The sequence below is a fragment of the Rhynchophorus ferrugineus genome, unplaced genomic scaffold, assembly GCF_030347505.1.
Source record: "Rhynchophorus ferrugineus isolate W39M unplaced genomic scaffold, kcgeb_rfMv2 rfM1, whole genome shotgun sequence".
Lineage (NCBI taxonomy): Eukaryota > Metazoa > Arthropoda > Insecta > Coleoptera > Curculionidae > Rhynchophorus > Rhynchophorus ferrugineus.
Window position 1 is genome coordinate 15,009,380 of NW_027472580.1, and position 25,060 is coordinate 15,034,439.

The 25,060-nt window shown below is 31.2% G+C and overlaps 1 protein-coding gene and 1 long non-coding RNA gene across 5 annotated transcripts in view; one reads left to right on the plus strand and one right to left on the minus strand.

Moving 5' to 3' along the window:
- The window catches only part of Samuel (SAM-motif ubiquitously expressed punctatedly localized protein), a 334,669-nt gene that overhangs the window by 188,099 nt on the left and 121,510 nt on the right, over positions 1-25,060 (plus strand). Inside the window, exon 2 of one of the 4 annotated variants that reach the window (XM_076402040.1) lies at positions 7,109-7,260. The exons of the other annotated variants lie outside the window; for them this stretch is intronic. Coding sequence (XP_076258155.1) covers positions 7,215-7,260 — 46 coding nt within the window. The 5' untranslated portion in view covers positions 7,109-7,214. The remainder of the gene's footprint in view (positions 1-7,108; positions 7,261-25,060) is intronic. 4 annotated transcript variants of the gene reach the window in all.
- Positions 18,610-19,470, minus strand: LOC143206524 (uncharacterized). Its single transcript, XR_013008453.1, has 3 exons — positions 19,300-19,470; positions 19,159-19,232; positions 18,610-19,102 (listed from the first exon to the last, which is right to left on the minus strand). It is a non-coding gene; the product is annotated as an uncharacterized LOC143206524 (long non-coding RNA).

The following is a 25,060-nucleotide window of genomic DNA, read 5'->3' on the forward strand; positions in this document are numbered from 1 at the left end:
TTTGCTAAAATGACTTCTTGCAAATCGTAATAGAAATAAATGATATATTATTTCTCCTGTACCGTTCTTGTAAAATATTATTAAAAATTACTATTATTGCATCATTGATAAATTGAGAGTAATTTCAGGAAACAAAAATAGATTTATTTTTCCTTTAGGAATAAAAATTGTCTGGAAGTTGGTAAAGGGGGATTAGCATTTGAACTACTGAAACAGAAAACTTAGATTATTAGTGTAACCTTTTAAATTAATTGAATGTAAATATTCGGAAGATTCATGTTTTCTTAATATGTACACCATCAAACGACTCAAAAAACTGTATGAATAAAAGCACAACTTGTTGAGACTACACTTTCTTGGTCAGAATTAGTTCGTCTTATTTTTTTTGGATTACAATTAGATATGGGTAAACTAATAACTGATATTTATGAAGATTTAGTTGAATTCGCTTGTTAATTAGCTTTATAGTTTTATTAAATTAATAAATATATTCCAGGTTTCTAGGTATATATTGGACTAGAAACTTGTTAGATCCAATTATTGTCATTTAATGTAATGTAATAAGGATAATGTATGAAGCCAAAGGCTCGGAGGAATTGATTTTTTTTTGAAGTTCTTAGACTTGGTGGTTCGACATCTGCCCAGTCGACAAAAAGTTAGTAGTTAGTAGAAAATCACTTCATTAAGTATTATCCTGTGTAAAATATTATTTTTATGGTCTTATGTAAATCTCTCTTATGTAAATTATTAAAAGATTTCCTTTTATAAATATAAATGGTTGCGTTATATAAATTGGGCCCAGAAGTGCTTCTCACTCGATTTTAGGTCTGTTACTCACTATATTTTTTGCAATAATACATTACTAAGTTTATTCTATTTATATCATTGAAATTTTTTGAGAAAATAATATGCTAAACTAAACTCCTGAGTTATCTAACGTTTTTTTGTTCTTAGAGTTCGTTGTTATCATTCATTCGTTCGTTGTTATCATGTTATCATTCACAGTCACACTACTATCGAGAAAACTTTTACCTGAAACCTGTACCTGTATGTACCCGGCCTACCAGAGTAAAACACACGTTTTTGGTTTATTAATTCTTTTTTTAATCAACATAATTCCCTTCAAGTGTGGCACACTGATAATAGCGACCCTCCAACTTTTCGATACCATTTTGTAATACGATTTGTCCTTTGCTTCAAAATAGGACTCAGTTTCGGCGATCATCTTTTATTCGACGAAAATTGCTTCCCAGCGAGCATACTTTTGAGATCTGAGAACAGGAAGTAGTCGCTGGGAGCCAGACCTGGAGAATAGGGCGGACGAGGAATCAATTCGAAGCCCAATTCATGGATTTTTGATATGGTGAATTATCTTGGTGAAGCAGCACTTCCTTTTTCCTTAAATGCGGCCGTTTTTCGAAGATTCCGTTCTTCAAACGGTCCAGTAACGCTATGTGATAGTCGCTGTTGATGGTGCTTCCTTTTTCAAGGTAATCAGTGAAAATTATTCCATGCGCATCCTAAAATACAGACGCCATAAACTTGCCAGCCGACTGTTGCGTTTTCCCACGCTTTGGAGCGTGTTCATCATACGCAGTCCACTCGGATGACTGTCGATTGGACTTCGGAGTGAAATGATGGAACCATGTTTCATCCATTGTCACATATCGATGAAAAACTCGTTGTTGTCGTTATTGATTTTGGTCAATAGTGAGCTCGCGCGGCATCCCCTTTGCCCGTAGCTTCCTCATACCCAAATATTCGTGAATTATATTATGTACATGTTCAGTTGATATCTTTAAAGTGTTTGCTATTTCATTCAATTTCACTTTACGGTCACTCAAAATCATTTTGTGGATTTTTTAAATGTTTTTGTCGGTAACAACCTTTTTGGGCTTCCACTGCGTTCACCCCTTCGGTGCTAATTTTACCACGTCTAAACTTAGCATACCAATCCTTGATGGTTGATTTTCCTGGGGCAGTGTCCGAAAACTCGGCATCAAGCCAAAGTTTTGCTTCAACTGTACTTTTTGCCTTCAAAAAGCAATATTTTATCAACACGCGAAATCTCTTTTTATCCACTTTTTTCACAATAACAAAAGTTGCTTCACTCAAAATGTAATAATTCACGAACTAATGGTCCGACAGCTGTCAAATTTATACACGCATCTTTTGAAGGTTAGGACTGACTAAAAAACATATGGATTTAATTCTAGTAGCGCCATCTATGTGTCAGGCAGGGGACTTTTCAATTAATCTGTTATACCTGTATTACCTGTAAACCTCTGGAAACAGTTGATTCATCAAGACGTCCGAATATTCTTAAGCTGGGTATTCAACCTATTAGTCTTACAATTTATTGTCTTTCAACTTGTTCCACCACCATATTAACATCACCACTTTTAAACCGTTAAGACTAAAACCGGCCATTGGAATATAACTGAGGAACATCACCATAAATTTCTAAAAGTGTATTATGGGCTTTGGCAACATATTTCTTGTTGTACATTAATTATATTTTGTACATATTTTTCATCAATTATAAGCCATGTAGTAATACCGCATCTATGTAACTAAACAAAATTATGAATATATCATATGCAGTAATAATGAAAGGAACTTTTACGAATAATTGTTTAAAAAAATCCGAATTATCCAATTGTATCGTTAAATAATCATTCACAAAACAAAATATAACTATTTTATCGCCGTTATTACAGAACGTTTCAATTAAATCAGATACATATCAGCGATTATTCAAACATATACACCGACTTTCTAATAAAAAATATTTTCTATAGTTGTTATATTATTATCGACACGGTTTATTTTGCTACTGTGGTTAAGACATCGCTCAACAGTATGTATTATTGACTTATATTTCTCTATAAATAATGATGATGTTTCTTGTTATTCATTGATATCGTGCCTCAGGTTGAGCAGTAAATGATTTAATTAAAGGTATTTTATTTGCTCATTACTGCATTTGTAAGCTTAATTAGCTTATTTTATTTAATATTTATTAATTAAACAATAATCTATTGTCTTCTCACATATAGTATATTTATATTTAATATGTATATTTTATATATGTTAACGATATTTTCTAAGCTACTGGAGATGTTAATACTGCTGAAATTGATAAATTATATTTAGTTGCATTGCAAGTGCCGATATAAAATCAACAAATACAACAATTTTTCCTTTGCATTTTTCTAAATGTTTTGGTCATAACCATATGATTTATAAGCTGATTTATAAGCTAATAATTGCGATATTAAATAATTTATTTTTCTTTTGTCTAGAACGAATATCAACTGACTATATATAGGAACTATGTTCAGAAATATGTATCAAAATATTTAGAACAAATTGATAATATCTATTTATTAACTAATCCTTAATAGATTTATATCTGTTACAAATTACTTTTGTAATATTTTAATTATAAGTTTATATCTAATCAATTTCTGAGTTAAGCTTCGAATAGCAATGTTTTTGTATTAATCATACAGTTTGAATAAATTTTTAAAGTTCAAATACTCTCCTAGAGATATTGTATATTTGTTCTAAGGGTTTTCTGTTTCTAATTTGAGATATTGGCGCTAAACAGATACTTCAGTCAGCGCTCACTACTGCAGGACCAAAAAGAAAGCGCACTACAACTGAATATAACATATATTATTTCGACAACAGCTTCAGAACTACGAGTAGCTGATCAATATTAAATGTTACAATTTTTAATAATTTTGCAATATATCCAAAAGTCAATTTTTTGTCTTATAGAGAACGAAACCTTTTTTAGATAAATTTTAAAATATCACATTAAGATAATACGAGAAGCCCACTGAATAAAAAATCGTTTCTAAAAAATCTAAAGATGCCAAGAAAGTAGTATTAGAATTAACCAAGTATATGTCTAGAACTTAAACAAATTAATTGTTGGGAACTCAAAACATTCTATCAAAAATATTACAAATAACGAATGGCTTACTGAAAACTATCTCAGTAATATGACTATTACAATGGATTGAAAAGGGCACAACATTATAAAACCGTTACTCTAGTGCCTATTCAAGCTCACAATTCAAATGAATTTTTAATAAATGCTCAAAAAACTTGAAATAAAATTACGTATTTTTGGCTTGTAAAGCTTGCCCAGAATGTTGCAATTAAAACTGGATTTAATATCCAATTTTAATAGAGTCTGTTAAAAAATAATGTTAAACTATCAGAATTTATTGTTACGCCCGTATAATTGTATTGTCAAATATATCGTATATCTATTACATGGATTATCTATCACCATCATGTATGACCATATGTCAACCATAAGAGATACTGTTTTCATAATGGAGAAATGATTAGATCTCACTAAAAATACACTTTAAAGAAAGAAATATGTTGTAAAATGTGTGTGAAATTTGATATATTTAAAACGTCTCATGTCAAACATATATGCTATATAAAAATCAAATATATAAACAAAAAAGTTATACTTAGTCATAAATAAAAAAACTATAGAATAAAGATTGATGGTTATATCAGTTAAAATTCCAAAAAAAATCTACATCTAATCCTCGACTTGGAAACTTCGTTGTTAAAATTTCAACTCAGACTCTACAGTGCTTCTAAAATAACAATGAACTCAAGACATCAATATTTATGACGTCACAACGTTGTAACGCATGAAATAATGAAACAAAAATAAAGTTATTGAAAATATTTTATTTAAATATTGCAGTTAATTATACAACCACAATATATTGCACGTTATGTTTGTTTTGTTATCATCTTAATATGACTATATTTCTCCTTATTTTTTAATTTTCCATTTTCTCGTTGCCTCTATATCTTCTGAATTATTCAGGGCTTTGAATATCCCTCTCAATCGGCATGTCCATTATAAGTATTCCCTACCACCCGTATACTAATTACATATAATTATAGATGAAATAGTAAGATGTAACATTCTGTTTTCATATTCTTCTGCCATCTGATATAAAAGTAAATGAAATATGTGAAATGACATAGTCTTCTCTAAAATATTTGCAAATTCCTGAGTTCTCTGAAAATACATCCGAGATATTAACAGTTTTATCTGAAAATACATCCGAGATATTAACAGTTTTCTCTGAAATAATTGCGCTTAATTATCGATTATATCGATACAATGTACTTACATATTTTTCATAACACTTACTCAATACTCACGTACATTTTTCATATATTTGATTACGAACATAGCCAAAAACAAGATGATCTGGATTCGGCATCAGTTTAGATCGTACCGTGTCATATGAACACATTCTCTTTAGGGAATCAAACTTTATATTATTCTTAAATGAATGAACTTCTCCTAAATAAATATATAATAAAACCTTTTTTCGTAATTGTTATAGTACATCTCATATCTCGTATTTGAAAATAATATTATTTTATTAGATTCTGAATATTGTGATTCTTGTTATATGAATACGACATATATATGTTTACAATGTTCATCTGCTATTGTTGTTATAAGAAGAAAATTGATTCCTATATATTCATAATCACAGTAAAAATATAATTCAGATAACTTATGTAATATTTTTAAATTTAATTAGACAAATAATAAAAAATAATAAAATATTTAAATTCATATTCAATTGAATTAAGAACCACCTCCAAAATAAAAGCTCCTAAACATATAGGCATCACGATGCATCTGACCTCTGGCCATTAAACTTAATATTCAACAAGTGCACTGGGTCAACTTCCTTCCGACGAAAGAGTCGAAATCGCGTTGGCATTAAATATTTATCAAACCGCTGATTGTTTATAATATAAATAAAAACACAAAGAACGGAAGGAGAACCAAACCACACCGGCTGCTTAGTAATTACGTTGCTCGCTTGACTCAATCTAGACCTATACACAATTTAAATGAATATTATTCAGAAGTGTTACAGTGTATTAATTTTAATTGAAATGTTATCACAGCTGCCCCACTATATATTTGATAAACCAGTGTTAAAATATGTTTATAAAAAAATTCTAATAATTGATTCGGTATACAAATATGATTTCGTCTTTTAAAATTTAATTAATGCTGTCTAGTTTCTGCCTGTACTTGTTACATTTGTATACACGTCTATTTGATAAATAAGTAATAAAAAGTAAATAATAAGTCATACAAATAAATTGATTGCATTTATTGTGATCAGTTTTTACTCTAAAGTTTCACTTTAAAGTAATTTGAGATTTTAAAAAGATCTTTAAAAAGAAAAAATGGTACAATATACCATATATTAACCAACATTTCTTCCCATTATTTGCTCATCGTCTTCCCATCTTCTGGCAACATGACGTTACTGCGTCGACATAACCTCGTTAGTTTGGCAGCAATAGTTCATATATTTTTGCACTTCTTTATAAACATACATCCTTTACAACTCTTGCCATGTGCAGTCGAGCGTTGTCATGCAAGAGGAAGATTTTGCACCTATTACTCGCTGTTGCTGGTCTCTATTTGTCAATTAATATTCAGTTTCAGTTTTTTGTTCACTTGAGATGGTCGTAGTAGATCAATTTTTCATCGCTAGGGACATTACACTACAAGAAAAATTTTTTTTATTGACAAGCATATTTCTCGTCGTTTTGTATATTCAGATGTCTGGAAATAGTTGATTCTTCAACTGCTAAAATGTCTGCTAAGACGCTAAAAGTTCATAGAGAATCTGATCTGGGTTTGCGTCCAATAAACCTTGCACTTTATTGTGTTTGAACTTTTTTCTTTGTCAGTGATATTAACACCACCACTTTTAAGTAGACCATTTGGATATGACAAAGCAGCTTGATAGTTTAACAGTTACATGAGTGCTTCACATTTCACCAACATTTACACAATTTGATCCAAATACACTGAAAGAGCTTTCCAAAAAATAACTATAAAATCTGAACATACAAATCAAAAAAAAAAGAAAAAATCTTTCTTTGTCAGCTTGTTACTTTTATTGATAATATATAAGCATTATTTATCAGGATATTATACCAGATATCTTTTATAAACAATTTAATAGGTAGTTTTGTCCGTAATTTACAACGAGATTTTCTCTATTTCAATTAGAAATTTAGTAAAGATCCTGGGACATTATTAGGACGAACATTGTTACAAATGAAGAGGATACCAGCGGAGTTGGACACAGTTATTACGTATTAAAATTTCTGGAATTATGGATACAGAAAGTCCAGTGATTTGGCCGGCTTGGTGTTACTCAAGTAAGAATGTGTATATATTTTTCTTCAATATATTGGTAGATTATCTATAAAATGCTAATTAATAGGATACAACAGTATAACGATAAACAATTTTATCAATACCACCTAAGAAAATACTATTCTTTAAAATTATCATGCTCCAAAAGCATAATCATTGGGTTCAGTGGACAGTGTTGCCAAATGATTGAGAATTCTCCAATCTGTGAGAAATCTCATATTTATTACGGATTTATTGGGGATTGACATTATGCGGAAGTTTTAACACCTTATCCTAAATACATTTACTTTCTTATAATTAGCAAGTCAATTGAAAAGTCCCGAGCCTACCATAGTAAAACACATTTTTTGGCAAAATTAGTTTTTATTCAAATTTTTATTCAACATAAATTCCTTCGAGGGTGATACACGGATTTAGGGACCCTCCAACTTTTCGATACCATTTTTGTAGTACGATTTGTCCTTTGCTTCAAAATGGGCCTCAGTTTCGTCGATCACCTCTTCATTCGACGAAAATTTCTTCCCAACGAGCATTCTTTTGAGATCTGAAAACAGGAAATAGTCGCTGTGGGTCAGATCTGGAGAATACCGTGGACGCAGAAGCAATTCGAAGCCCAATTCATGGATTTTTGACACGGTGCATTGTCTTGATAAAGCAGTACATTTTTTTTCTTCCTTGCTTTTTCAAGGTAGGTTTCATCCATTGTCACATATAGACGTAAGAACTAGGGTTTATTACGCTTGATCATCTTCAAAACTGCTTCGAATCATCAACTCGTTGTTGTTTTTGGTCAAAAGTGAGCTCGTACAGAGCTTTCTCATACCCAAATGTTCCTGAATGATATGATGTACATGTTCAGTTGATATTTTAAGAATGTGTGCTATTTCATTCAATTTTAATTTACGGTAATTTAAAATAATTTTTATGTATTTTTGTAATGTCTTCGTCGGTAACAACCTCTTTTGGGCGTCCACTGCGTTCACCGCCTTCGATGCTCATTTCACCACGTTTAAATTTAGCATTCCAATCTTTGATAGTTGATTTTGATGGGGTAGTGTCCGGTAACTCGGCATCAAGCCATGTTTTTGCTTCCACTGTATTTTTTTATGTATTTTTTCTTTAAAAAGCTATATTTTATCTACACGCGAAATTCCGTATTATCCTTTTTTTTCTCAATAACAAAAGTTGCTTTACTGAAAATGTTATAATTGACAAACTAAGGATCCTACAGCTGTCAAATTTATACATGCACCTTTCGAGACTAAGGGTGGTTCCAGTGGGGCCATCTATGTATCAGGACGAGGACTTTTCAATTGACCTGTTATGTTCCTTCACTGTTAATGAATTTAAATGCTTTAATTGAATCAGACATATCCTTTCTTAGTAAATTGAAGCTATAATACTATAGACTTATATTTATATTAAATCCATTTCGATTAGTTAATATATATAAGGACTGCCTTTTATATTTTGGGGTCTCAGATGTTCTGCTAGATGATGTCCTACTTGGCAGATAAATAGTCACGTAATTTTGCATATCTGCATGTATGTTGGTTCTTATAATGGCCAATATATTCAGTTTTAACTCATAAGACTTTCTATCGCTATATAAGTTGAAGCTACAATTCTGCTCTTATCAGTATTAAAATGTACTAAACGTGTTTTTTTTAGAATATGTTTTGTGCTCGTTATCCAGCGACAGTTCGAGAGACATATTGACAAAATACTTGTTGCTTCAGTTTTGATATTCTCTCTTGGGCTTATACAACAATATTTGTGTACAATTAAATGTTATTCATTTTATTTTTAAAAGATGGACGTACCTTAATTTTAAAGTCATCGAAACAAAACGAATAAATAACGAGAACGCTAATAAATTATACTTAACAATGTCCAACAACAAGAAAGTTAAACAGCGTTTTTTACAGCGCGATAATATCAGTTTCGGATCTTTTCTTTTACGATTTCATAATTCTTTCGGTTCGTTCAGTATTCCTATATCAAAACGATTTTATTTTTCTGTTTGCTATTCAGCTTTAGATACGAAATGTATAATTATTTTTTTATGGTCGTCATATATTTCCCTGAACGAATCCATGGTCTGGATTTTTATGAACGTTATTAAAACAGGTGATTTGATTGAGACGCCTTTCAAAGGCATTATTTTTGGTGTCGTGTAGGATATTTTATTTCTGTAATGATAAGGGATTTATGTCCAACATTTACAAGTTGTAACTACTTTATAAACATTATGTTGATACGAGAGATATTTCGGTTTTTATAGATTTTGTTAAACGATTGTTATGTATAGAGTAGGTTCAAGAGAAGTTGGCTATAACATGGTTGCTTGTAGCAATTAATTAATTTTCTTAAATAAAGGTGAAAAGTAATCAGGCTTGATTTTTTCATAACAGTCGCGAAAATTGTATTACAATATGAAACTATTTGCTTAATTTCACCCAACGTTGGTATCACTGTTTTATATTGATCTTCATTAAAGAGAATTAGCACAAAGCTTTGGTTTAATTTTAAGAACGTTATTAAAGCAGGTGATTTGATTGAGACGCATTTCAAAGGCATTATTTTTGGTGTCATGTAGGATATTTTATTTCTGTAATGTTAAGGGATTTATGTCCAACATTTACAAGTTATAACTACTTTATAAACATTATGTTGATACGAGAGATATTTCGGTTTTTATAGATTTTGTTAAACGATTGTCATGTAGAGTAGGTTCAAGACAATTTGGCTATAACATGCTTGCTTGTAGCAATTCATTAATTTTCTTAAATGAAGGTGAAAAGTAATCGTACTTGATTTCTTCATAAGACTCGCGAAAATTGTATTATAATATGAAACTATTTACTTAATTTCACCCAACGTTGCTATCACTGTTTTATATTGATCTTCATTAAAGAGAATTAGCACAAAGCTTTGGTTTAATTTGGGTAACAGTTAGCTCAGATTTTGAAGCGATATGTTAGTAACACATCGTTGTAATCATCATCATCTCTCTATCAAAAATACATATTTGACAAAAATTATTACTATATATATGAATCAAAATATTTTTTTAAAAACCTATGTTTTTTAATTTTTTTTTGTCAGCATAGCGAAACTGTTTAGAAAGAACTGTTCAGGTTTGGTAACTACTGAATGAAGAAGATTAGAATGGAAAGAAAGGCCTTAACAAGATAATAGCCATCGATACATTTTTTCACTTCTTCAGACATGCTCCAATGATCCAAGCAGGTGGTGATCTGAAGGTGCTACGTCTGGTGAATACTCTGTGATTAGTAGAGCTTCCCATGCTAGCTGTAATAGTCTAACGTTTATAACTCAAGAGGAATATAAGAAGATTAATTTGAATCTATTACTTGTTATTGCTAATACTTCTTGCAAATATTCTTCATTTAACTTAATCAATTGACATCGGTAAATTTATTTGCACAGCAATATTTATTAGGCAGCGGGAAGAATGGCATTTTACAATATTGCGATTTATTTTTAAATCGATAAAGGTAAAAGCTATATAACTAGTGGGGAAAGACCGATTAGCATAAAGTAAAAGGAAAACTATTTTACGAAAAGAATTGTAAAAATATCGACTTTAGCAGTTAGGTTTTCTTAATCGTTATTGACTAAACAACATACGTCGCTGATCAAAATGCATAGAAACACCTAATACAAACTCTAAGTGTTCTTCGTTGCCATCTACACTCTGCAGAGGAAGCAATAGTTATTTAGAATAGCTATACATCACAGGTGTGTTTCCTTAAAACTGCAAGATTTCTGCTTATTACAAAGTTCATCTTCTGTATGAAATACTACTCCAGCAACGCTAATATCATCTCAAGGAGTATAAAAAGCAGTTTCATTATAATCTTACTACATCCTTACAGCTTCAATAGCATGTTGAATAAACACGAAGGCTAATAATATAATACTTCTTGTTTGAATATTATCTTTAGTTACACTTTGTTGCTCTACAATCTGCTCAGTGAGTAACAAATATGTCATATGCTGTTAATACGGCTTATAAGTATATTTTCTATAGGTCTCTCTGTCAAATTAAATATAAATTTAGATAGGTGGGAAGATATTTAGCATTCTTCGTTTGACTTAGCAACTGTTAATAACCAATAATGACATGTTCTTCTAAGCCAAACTTCAATGTGCCACATTTTGAATCATAATATTTCATTAAGGTTCATTCGAAGGTTTTTAATAGTGGATCCTATACTACTCAATTAGCAGTGATTAAAATCTATTATTATTGGCACTTAAGTAATGTTTTAATAGCTTAGATTTTTTGCAGAATTTACTTATAGCTGATAACAACAATAATGTTTCTAAGTTTATAATCATCTAACTAATGGAAAATTAATGAACGATTAAATATACATTTTATAATACTTAAACGAATATATGTTTTAAACAATATATAGTATATATATATTTATATATATATATATATATATATATATATATATATATAGCTTTAAGAATTAATTTCGGAATCATTAAAGTGAATCGGCATTCCGTCTTCCATATGTCAAACGTGCCTTAACAATTTTGAGTCGTGAATATGCCATGTGGCCAAGGCAATGGATACACATAAACACCATCGTATTATGTCTCATTTTAGCACGGTTAAAAGCATCACATATGCCGCTTTATCTGTAGTCGTTGGAGACACATATGACGTGAAACATTATTAGGATATTTAAATAAAATTATTGATTTTGGTTACTTTAATATCACTAAAAATAAATCAATCGGTAGAGTTATTGTAGTTTACAAGATATTCAGTGGGCGTTTCGCCAAAATTCTTGTATTTTTTTGTTTATTTGAGGAATATGCATGAGTTTTAAGTCATCTTATGTCATTAAATTTAATGTTAATACATTCTGTGTTCTAACAATGTTTGTTTAGTATTTGATTTTTTCATTTTTATATTGTAAAATACAAAATCTTAGAATTTATTATTGTTAATTATGTATAGACGTATATACGTATAGATTTTTTGTCCTACGCTCACATTTTCACAGGTTAACTTTGCAATTGTTTTACACATTTATTTACTTATTTGAAATATTTTGGGCTTAACTGAAGTATTTAATATAGTTCATACTATTAGATAATGCTTGTTCCAGGTTATCTATCTTTTTATTTTAACTAGGAGTCTTTTTTTTATCAACTAGTTTATTTAAAGATTCAAACCACAGCTCTTGCTATTAAACCTAGACGCTACGGATTGACATGTGATTGTGGTTTTTCTTTGTTGAATTGAAAATACACTGACTGGAATTGGAATCCGAGACTGAAAATATATGTCGGTATACACTAAGCTTTAAGCCTAATAATAAGGTATATGACTCTCTTGAAATTATTTTATTAGGGTTATCAATGCTTACTGGAGGTAAAATTGGTGGCGCTCACGAAGCTCTGATAATGATTGCTGTTAATAAGAAATTGAGCAATATATGTCCTTCATGGCGTTTCATTCTCAAAAATGATCCATGTTGAAATTTGTAATAAATTGTAACTCGAAATTTTAATTATTTTTAAAATTCTATTTAGTGTGGAGTATAATCGATAAATTTTGATTATTTTAAGTATAAGCAACCTTCAAAGCACAATATATGAAGTTATTTTATTATTAGAAATTATTAGAAATATTACATTGATAGACTTTGAATAACAATTTTTAGAATCTAATTAGTTTTAATTAGTTAAATAATCTTATTATAACCCATTAAAACTTAACCTATTAAACAATAAAACAATTAATGCTTAAATATGGATAAAATATGATACGAAACTCTGTATCCAGAAATTAAACTAAAATTAAATTATTATTAGCTGACTATAAATTGCTCTTCAAAAATAATAATATTATTTAAAAAACTTATTTCCCAAGGTTTGTAATTTTTGACTAAAAGAACTTCTTGAAAATCTATTTTATTATATAGTGAACATTGAGGAAACATAATAGGTCATCTTTAGGCCAAACATTATGTGCATCGGAGCAAATGCTATAGTAAGGTTCATAAATATTGCTGTAGCATAATGATTTTAATAAATGTAATTGTAATGACTAAATTTTGAATAATTCATCAAAGTTAGTAGAATATCCATGATTTTCGTAATCAACAGAATCAGTTTCAGTTCAAATGAAACTTGAGTATAAGATAGTGAGATTCTCATCACTCAATTAATTGATAAACGGGGGTGTTACCGTGAACCAAATGTAAATTTCGCTATATTTTTGTCTATAATATATTTGGTGTATTATTTTTTGTTAGTTTGCTTTTGATCTAAATTTTTATGAGTCAAAAGATCTTGGTTTTCATAGTAGACATGCGATATCCAGTACTATTTCATTCCAAATAACTTATTAGGAACCACAAAGTTAAAATAATATGCACTGCACACGATCAGATAACTCAGTAGATAGACGTTAAATAACACATCAGCTAGATATTTACCATTGTTTCTTGTTGTATCTAAAGTTAACTTAGTAAAAATTAGAATTGGTTGTAAAATATTATCTTTTATATCCTCGGTGATATTCACTGTGGGCTATATGGAAGTTTTCATCGCTTAGTTTTTTACTCTTTCAAAACAATGATGGAAAAACAAACACGAAAGGTAATAAGGAGTGATTAAGGTTATAGTAGGACTTCTTGTTTTAATGTAATTTTTTTTTAGTTACTCTTCGGGGCTATACAATCTCCCCAGTTTGTAATAAATACATCTTATTAATGAATACTCATTTATGTAACAAAGCCTTGAAATATTATTACAGTTTTATACGAAATATGTAAACTAATATATTTGGTTTATACTTTTCTTGCAAATTAAGTAGTGGTTCAGATGAATACGAATATATTTAGCATTCTTTGCTCCACTTGGCAACTCCTAATTCTCACCAATGGACATATAATATACTAATGGACATTTTCAGTCATAATATTTTATTAAGGTGTATTTGATTGATTAAAATTAGTAGATAGACGTTGAACAACACATCAGCTTAAATCTAAAGATACAACTTAATTAAAATTAAAATTGTTTTTTAAAAATATCATAAAATTATGCTCAAAACGTTCCTAATAACAAATATAATAAGCATGAACTTGGAACAGCTTCGGTCACGTCCATACTTTTTCTAATTCATTAACTGAGTACTCATTTGACATACACATACACCTGTTATTCATTATATAATTAAATCAAAACAACAATTAAGATTCACGCCGATATATACCCGTACGTTTTCGTGATAATCAAATTATCTAACAACAATAATTTACAGAAACCTTCGTTGTAAATTGCTAACGGCTGACTTAATAATATTTACTGTGGCCGTATTTGAAATACAACACATGTGAGATCCGAAGGTCGATCAAGAATAAAACAAATACCCATCCGCCAAATTGCCTACATTTTTTTGTTAATTCTTTTTGTTTAAATAACAATTAAAGTCTCAGACGTAGCCGGCACTCCACTATGTGCGTCTGTACAAAAGGTCAAGGGACACATATCTATCACCGATGAGATGATTATTTTTGTATTATTTATGAGACTTATATCGAGAAAATTAATTCTTCACAAACTATGTGGTAACATCTTGAACAGTTATAAAAACAAAAAAAATTAAAGTAACTAGGTTAGTGTTAGGTTATTAAAAAAATAATAATAATAATTGTTATAATGATAACTGTTAAATATAGCTGGTTGGTAGAACATATTTTGGACATGAGATCCCAAAATAGGTTTCAACTTCGACAATAATTTCTTCAACTGAATGTAACCACCTAGAGCACTCTGAGGAGTATCAACAGCCAGTATTGGAAGTCATATCGGGGCTATATACTAGGTGTCAAAACAATTGGAATTTTTTTTTAATTTGACCACAGCTTTCATTGGCTTGTCATAGGGTTCATTGTTTTGAAAATATCAAAAGTAGTTTCGCCATAGTAACTTTAAATTAAAACAGCAGCTTGTCGTAATATTATGACACACAAAGAGAAACAAAACATAGTTATCAATGGATACTCGCCATAAAATAAAATTAGAGGATATGCAACATACTCACTTTTAGTACCTAAATATAGAAAAACTGATTTCGATATTGCCTTTTTGTGTAGAAGTTTTATTTACTCCAGTTCTCCTGCTTGACGAATAATACTTTTATAATAATTTGCTGTATTTTCTTTTTAATGTTTTTTTTTAATTTATTATGTATTTTTAAGTCACTTTTTTATCAACGAATGTTTATCGGGGATGGACCTACAGTTTAACATGGGCTCCGAACCATGATCTTCGACAGTAAGCCTACCGATTGGCGAGTGATCAACTTAGAAAGCATCCCAGAAGACATCCGGTCTTACCCAGCCTGGTTACTGGCGTGACCGGGATCATTTTCATTGTCGGATTTTGCGCTCTTGCTTAGAACAGTCACACATATTAAACCATCACAAACATAAATTTAGGACCATGTAACAGCAGGATTCGAACACGCGACTATCGCAAGAGTAGGAGAACTGTCCTGTCGCTTTTATCACTGCGCCAATCAAGCCGGCTAATGTTGTTGTGTTTTGGCTATGTGTTTTTATGGTATTATTGCTATATATTACGACCGAATTGGTACAGAAAGGCAGATTGATGTAGAAAGACAAACGGAAAGTTTTGGTCGACGTTGAACTTGCGAATCCTGAAGGAGTATGGTTGTACATTTATATTTGTGATTGTTTATAAGGAAACAGTGCAAAATCCGACAAGCGCATTCATCCCAATGACGTCAGTAACTTGGCTGGGTAAGACCGTATGTCTGAAATGATTTCTCGTGGTTTCCGTTAATATAAACCCTAGTTGGTAAAAAGGAGACTTTAGAATTGCTTTTGCTTGGCTTTGCAAATAATGACGTCTGGTTTAAAATAGTTGTCAACCTGAATTATTTATTTCTTGTTATTATAATTGTTAATCATAAAATTATTAAGTTTTCACCACAATAGGATAATAGGGAAGCTACACTTGCTTTTTTTTCGTTGAGGGCGATAAGCCAATATTTCGAGTTTTGAATCTGTTTAAGCATTTGTTACTTAATGAGTCAAATAATGGTAACTACCCTCAACCAGTATGTTTCTTGAAGGCAGTATTTTGGCCAGTGGCACTAAAATTAACCAGCTTTCGAATGTTATGTTCTTGTTAGATTCTATTTCTGATGATTGAGCGTATCAAACCAGTATTAAAAAAAGTCATTGATGATGTTTTATGGTTAAAACTTTAAGTAATGCGCATTAAAATTGCTGTATGCACATCCCCCGAAGCGTTCAGAAAAAATATAGTATCAACAAATTTCTTGTCTCTGTTCAAATATTAAGCAGAATTATTTAAAAAATCTGTTTATTTTAATACAAATATATAAATAGACACACTAATTTCAAATCATATTATATGTCTTAATATATTATTATCAAATCATATTATTACCATATTGAATCTCTTTGGTATAAATGAAGAAAGCACATATTACATTCAAAGATGACCTGTTTATCATATCGGATAAATGATAAAAGGCCACATTTTTTAGATTTTTGCGGCAATTATTCTTCTAATTTTCCATATGACCGCTGTAAATATATTTTTAAATAAAACTTATTGAGATAAATTAGATATTACAAGATCGTTTTATGAACATCGTAAAATTTAACTAAAATTAGTATGTCTCAAAAAAGTAACCCGAATCAAAACTTATTTCTAATTACTTAAAAATTGTGGTTTCCTCTTTGCCATTTACATGTTTACATGAAATATGAACAGATCCATTCCATTTTAAACAATTATGGCACAGATTCCTTTTAAAAGCCCCACAAAAGGTACGAACCAACATGCGATATCTTGTTTAATGTTGCTTTTTTATTACCTGTGGCTTTATCATATTGTGAGTTGGAGCTAAAAGGTTTTGGTTGACCGGTTTTTTTTCGTGTATATTTGTAAAATCTGCCATCAACCTGATAACATCCTTGTAACTTTCCTTGTTATATATTATACAGGTCAGTATATATATGAATATTATTCGAATGGGATCTGATTTTTAATTTTTTTTAGAGAGCACCTTTGATGTTAACAAATAATATTTTGCAATTCTTTAGTTGAAAAACTTTTTTTGTTATATATTATAATCTACTTTTTACTAAATAGGGTACGTAAACTTATCGACTAGCGAGTAACCAATATGATGATTTCTATCATTGGAGACACCGGATGTCTTACTCAGCCTGTGTCCATGTCCCAGTAGGATTCGAACCCGTGACTATCCCAACAGTAGGAGCATTGTTCTGTCGCCTTGAGTTATATGAATATATAAGATACTCGAAGAAATAAAAATCATATAAACTTATTAGTTCCTAGTTGTTCTGATATGTAATGGGACTTTAAGTTTATTGTTCTAAGAAATTACCTAGAGATAGCTTCAATTGATTCCACTGTGTTGCTATGATTTACTAGCACTGTTTCATGTTTTACAGTTAAATATTGGATAAATTTTCATATCTTTTTCATTTCGAGGTCATATTACAGTTCTTCGTAGGCTACTTAGCGATAGGTGTTGGTAATTAATCGAAGAATTTAGTTTTGTGCACCCAGTTTTGGACCCAGGTGTGTGCAACTGCAATGGTAAGTAGTGGGGCAAAGTTTCGCTTAGTCCAATCATTGGCGGCGCTGACAACGCGAACTTAATGTAGAAACATGTAAGGAAAATACTTTGCTTTGATTGGTCTGCCATTTCGCCTAATTATTTTGTGATATCAAACTTATTGGCCAATAGTATTTAAATAAAAATAAAATTTAAATTTTTAAATTAATTTATTAAAATAAAATCCTATACAAATATACATAAGTGTAAATAATATAAATATATATAAACAAAAAGCAAAAAAAAAACAATTATGAAATATATTCTAGGCAATATTAAACTATCTATAATTCTTCTATAACGCCTTCCCATATATGTTTAGTGCCATCAATTTTATGGGATCTATTAGAGTTCTAACTTATCTTGATAGACTGAAGGTAAACTTTAAATCTTTCCCTGTTGATATTGCATTAACTTCATTAAACCAAAAATAGAATCACACCTCATAATAACTTAAAATTTGGCCTTGAAAATCATTATGGATTGGACAGTTGAAACACTAAAAATGTATGTGTTTTTTAAAAATATTTAGATTTTAGAGTATTTAATCTGTGGAACTACTTAATATAGAATATAGATAAATATTGCTTGTTGTCTCTTTTTCAGAAGTTTTGTTAAATAGCCTGAAATAAGACTAAAATACAATATTAGACTCGTTTTCCTCAGAGCAAAACTCTCTGGAACTGAAAATATAGACTCAACTGGTGATTTAACAACCTCAAGTGGTACTAGATCTCCCGTTAAAAAAGAATATAAGTTATCTAACACGTTCATCTTCTTTACAATTTTCCCTGGGAGAATGATGTGAAAAAATTGAAGTGATGAGCCCTTTTAAAAATTTCTCGAACATATTAGGGGAAGGATGCTGTTTCTACCTCCATGACCTCTAATAGATCCAACAAAATTATTTAAGCAATCTTGGTTAAGATTTGTTAAACAAATGTATTATAAAGTATTGCAAGTATTTTAGGGATATTTTACAATTAAAAGCAGTATTTATTACTACTAATTATCCAGTTATATTAATTTACCTTCTTGTAAGACTTCTTTATGTAGAGACATCACACTGACAGCATACGAACAACTTGGTAGATTAATGAATTTTATTACTACTAACATCTTCATAAGGTTTTGAATTTCTGTAAACAAACAATATATAAACAGACATGTAGTAGATAGATAATTTTATATGTACCTGATGAAACCAATAATGGATATGCATTTACCCTAATACCTGTTCGTGAAGGAAGGATAATTCTAAATTTTTCACTAAAATGTCCATAACAAACACCATGACGTGGATATATTTGCATTGTGGTTTATTCAGGTAACTTACTACTATTTACTTGATCAACCCATTTTTGGAAAGGAGCGAGATCATTCTTTGGGAAACGATGTGTAATATCCGTAGTAGAATTTTACCCCGGTACACTACATCTTTTACTACACTGACGCATTGTCATCAATTTTTATATTATTACTCCATAATAATTAACGTAAAACAGAAAATATGCACAACGTAAAACGAAAATTTCGTGATCTAAACAAAAACCATAACCTAAAAACAACAAACATAAAAATGGACGCCCATAGAAAATGCTGATTTCACACAATTTGATTGACCAATCACATTTCATGTTAGTGACGGCACCAGGAATTTAAACTAGCCAATCACAATTTGCGATCGCAGCGCTACAGTTGACTGAACTAAACAAAACATTTCCCCAAGGTCGCCTATTCCGTGAGATTTCTATTTTTTCTATGGTTGGACCACGTAATTTAAGTAAAAGCTCTGTATATACTCTGCGATCTATTATCATACGACAGAACTTATATTTTTCTCGCTTAGGAAAATGTTTAATATTTATGGTTAAATAACATATTAATCCGAAAAAAGCTTACCAGCTTTGTATTGGACGGCAATAAAGAACTAAGATGAAATATCACGTTACATACAGTGACACTGTCATAACGAAAACGCCCAGCACAAATCCTCAATTTTATATAAACGTCAAGCATCTTTACGGCTGTCGTAAACTGGTCGAAATCGATTTTAGCGCCATCTCCCTTTATTTATTGAAGCAAACCGCCGTATTACGACTTAATTTATGGTATTTACCGAGGGTAGGGTTTTAAAACTGTGAAAGTGCCATCCGGGCCATTAAAGTCCCGAGCATGGATTTCGATGGTCTCTACCTGTTAGGCGGTCGCTTCGGTCTATTGTTCCGAGACATTCCGTAAACATCAAAGAACATGACCGTTATATAAGCGACATGTATATTTTCGAAACAGATTTTCTTTAGTTACGATCAATTGAAGTCTTGAATGATGGATAAATACAGTTAGCTGTTTCATGTAGACGATTACCCATACGGCTCTAGTATTTTTTATTCGAAAAATGTAACTATTGATGATGATGATGAAGGCGGTGACGTGTACAGCGAGGAATTTCCGTTACTGCGCAGAGATTGTAAACTTCCAATCCCCTAAGTTTTTTGAGTCTTATTATTTCTTTCTTTTCTTTAATTTCTGGATACTAATACGGTTAATGGTAATGAAGACCTTTTGTTACACATTACATTTTACGACAATGTGCAACAACATTGCAGTAGCGGAGATGGAATGGAATGAATTAAGGTATTATTCCCTTTATTTCCTATCATTTCGCTGGTTGAGTTTGAGAATTTAATGTCATATTTGGTTGTTCGTGACATATCATAGGACATCCACAATAATGCTCAACAACTTAATTTGGAATATATTTTTTAATTGGAATTTTTGTTGTGAAAATCGCTAAAATTTATTTTACTCAAAGTTTTTTCCATCGATGGCCACTATTTTTTCCCATCTTTCAGGCAATTTACGGAGTCTGTCTTGAAAGAACGATGCATTTTTTGAGGCTTTTCACGAATGGGCTCATTTTTTGATATTTTCATAAGAAGTAAAGCGTTGCTTAGACAGGTCACGGTTTATATATCGGAAGAAGTAATAATCTGAAAGAGCAAGATCTGGTGAGTACTACCAGTGGGAACCACGTCCCATTTTAATATTTACAAGTATGTTTTCCTCAATCTTGCAACATGTAGTCGAGTGTTGTTATGGTGAAGAATAACATTAGTACACCTTGCTTGTATTTGTAATCGATAGTGATCCCCAGTGATGGTTTCGTTGAATAATGCCATTAAATCTTTGTTTTCAATTTCTTTTCGCTCTTCAAAATGATCTATTCCTCTTGCGTCAAAATCACTATTTCTAAAATACCAAAATCAGTATATATATGCAGTAATCGATATATTATAGTTTCCGTAAGTTTCATACAGTATTCGATGGCCTTCAGTCACTTTTTTCTTTTATGATTTATGATTGCATGATACGATTTATTCCGTTCAAATTTAAATATTTTGAACGGACCGAAAAGCATTTTTGTTTGTACTTGACGAAGTGACACACTGAAAAGTGAAGCTTGTTAGTGAGGCTTCCACATGAAATTGGTTACAACTATACCCGATGCGATTGATACGCAGTAACGTCATCTATTAAAAATCCTATAAAACTAATATACAAGCCTGATACGTGGATTTTGAGACTTGATAGTTTACTTGATCTACACAGAAGGAGCATTGCTTTTGATACACCCTCAACCCTGTATTTGTTACATAGATATTGAATATTTCCTAGGCGAGTGGGGAACCGCGTGGAACACCATAATTGATGGATCTTCCACTAGAGAAGAATCATCGACTTTTAACTAGAATTTCCAGTTTTCCAAATACGAACCTATCAATATTATAAGATCAGCAGGAATATCAAGATTAATTGATTTAAATATTGGATTATGATACCACATCTTTTCGATACTACACTACACATGCACTACATAAATGGCAAAACCACTGCTTCAATGAGGATTTTGTGATGAAAACTTCGGTTTACTTCATCTGCTAGCCCCGCAGCTGGATCAATTGACGAACGTTAGTTTGGCTCGGAATCAAAAGTGAATCTGGAATCATTTGGTAGTTTTTTTTGCAGCTTCACTGAGAGCTTAGAGAATTGTTCTCAAGAGTCTGATGGACTGGTAGTTGGAGGGTGGAATTTATCTTGTTTATTTCAAATAACAGACTATAATATAGACTTGTTTACACATAGATGGAAATTTTTGCAGCCTAAAAATGTTTTGTTTTTTGTTTATGTCTTGGTGACGTTTGTTACCTCAATGAGTTATTTCTGAGTGGTTTTAAAGTGGTAGGACGAAAATACTCGGTCCAATTCCCTAAAAGCTATTCTGTATAAAATGCTCGGGCTATAAGATACAAGGCTTATATGGATGCAGGTATGTTTCCACTAGCCTATTTAAAACGACTATTTAAAAGCCCTTAACACTTCATGATCAATGTAAATACTCATCGATATACTCACCGTTTCGTTTGTGAAAAGTTTCACAAACAAGCAAAATGACTAAACCAACAAACAAGCTGAGTGGCGGTAGGTAATTTTAGCAGTTTAACTGGGTACTTCCAGTCGGAGGTCGGGGTTTCCATCACCAGCACACTTATTCAACCTTCCAAAACCAAAGATCAATCGATGCCAACTGATCAATCTGGACTAAAAAAAAAAAAGTGACGATGATGAGTTTCACACAATTTCAAGAAATATTTCGTAGAAAATTATTAATTAATAATAATATTAATTATTAACTGCAATATTAATTCTCTTCTTTAAAAAGTCAAGCATCTTCTACAAAGAAAATTCAGTATTTATAACTGATACTATAACTCAGTATATATCTATATATCTAAAAGAAAATAATAATAGTTACTATTACTATTTCATTCGAATGTGTGTTTACAGTATGACAACGCTCTACAACGTTGCAAAATTTGTGAATTTGTGAAAACATACTTTAAAATATTGAAATGGTAAGTGCTACCCCACCCACCTTATTCTTCAGACTTTACTCCTTCTGATTACTTGTTCGGACATATCAGTCGTGACCGGCCTGAGCAGCGCTTCACTTCTTGCGAAGGTACCAGAAAAAAGCTCCACTCGTGAACAACACGAGAAAGATAGCGGCTATCGATGTACAATACAAAATAGAAAATATTAATTAATTTTCACACTAAAAATGGATTTTGTTTCACTTTACTAGTTTATAGGCCCAATAATAATATTTGAATCGGCCTCGGCTTTACTTCGTGAATCATCACGAGCAGGACCGAGATTTCAACTTTTGACTCGTGTGGTGTATACGATTTTTTTTCATAGCCGGTCGAATGTACGTTATTAATTTAACTTTAAATTTTGATGAGCATGTTTTTGATGCCTGCCCCCGACATCAATAGACTTCTTCGGCAACGTATCTGTATTTATTATCAAGCGCGTTTGTGCAACAAAATTTCGTATAACATCTTCCTCGTCCGTGGATGCATTAGACGATAACGAATTGTTAATTTTTTCTGGATTATTGAGTCGAGTTACGACTAAATGACATTGATGATTATTTTTAAGGTTAGAGGTAGCAACGTTAATGACAGCGGTATATAATTTGTTATAACGACAGAATAAATAGTCCCTAGTTACGAGTGTAAATACGCATAAGAAATTTTTTCCTCTCGACGTTATAGAGGGCGCGGGTGAACTTCTCACAGGGAATAAATGTTTAACTTTCTTGTCTGCTATTAGGGACGAAAACACGTACTTTCGACAGGGGCATGAATAAGAATGTATAACTGATCAGTGATATTCCATCAATTGCATCAAGTATTGTTGCCAAGGTAACACAAATACAGTTACAAATATTTTACTACCTGTCATTAAAAGGTTTGTTCTTTTTAGCCTATTATATTAATAAATAATTTTGAAAACTAGTTTATAATTGCTACTACGCTATGTGCTGTTACTTCCCAACCCTTTAAATTGCTAAATTGCGCTAACAAATATACATCCTTGTGATTTTGTTGTTATATTTCTGGCGAGTTTTCAAGTGAAAAAAATTACATTTAATAATACTGTTAATTTTTCTTAAAATAGTCACTCCACAACGAACGCAAGTATTTTTTTCCTGCATTTTTAAATGGCGATGTATATGCATTTCACAAATTGTTATTAGTATAGTCACGACAATATGCAATTCTTCCTATGCATGTTGAATGCCGCTTAAGAAGCAAACGCCGAAGAATTTTTCAAGAAGATTTTAAGTATCTCTTCATGACAGATGGATGTCGAGGCACGTTCACTTTGCACTGCAAGTGTTACTTAAGTTTTTACTTTTACGCTGTGTTTACTGAGAAGGTCTTGTTACGGACATAGTCACGGTTGATGGAGAGCTGAAACGGTCTATCTGTTTGATCTACGCATTTTTTACATATTTCTCATTTAGTGTAGTGTGTGATTCTCATCTGTTTTTCCGACAGACATTGATTCATATTGACCTCAAGCTCATGGATTTTTTGGTAATTCGATCTGATCTATTTTCTGAATGTGAGGTTAACATTTGTAAGTTGGTAAGGTCCACTGATTGACGACTTAAACTTTGCCTGGCATGGCTACTGGCGATGCTTGATTTTTATGCAAGAGATATCATTAATATATATTATCAAGAGATATCGTTAAAGCTAAAATTTCGTTTGTGTTTTTTATACCCCAAAGCGTTTAATTTTTCGCCTATAGCCTGTCTAAAAAATCTTTAAAATGCTGCTATGTACATGAAAAGGGCATGCCTAAGTCATTGACGACCAGAAAAACATTGATTCAGTGAAAATCGTCACTATGTATCACAAAAACGGAAAAGAATATTGACGCCTCAGTGAGTGAAAATTTGAGACTGTAGAGAGTAAGCTTTCGTGAACTGGAACGCATCCTTAGCCGACGAAAGCTTAAACAGAAATCACAAGTGAACAACATTAAAGTGTATTGAAATACATCTGAAAAAATGTCAGAGCGGAATTGACAAATTAGTTCACATTCCAATTCGACAGACATCTCATTCCGAAACCACTGCATTCCGTTTATGTTTCTCAACATCAGCATCAGATATATCCACATCTCTGAGCTATACAGATATGGAGGTGTTTGATTAAATTATTAATATTGCCAATGAT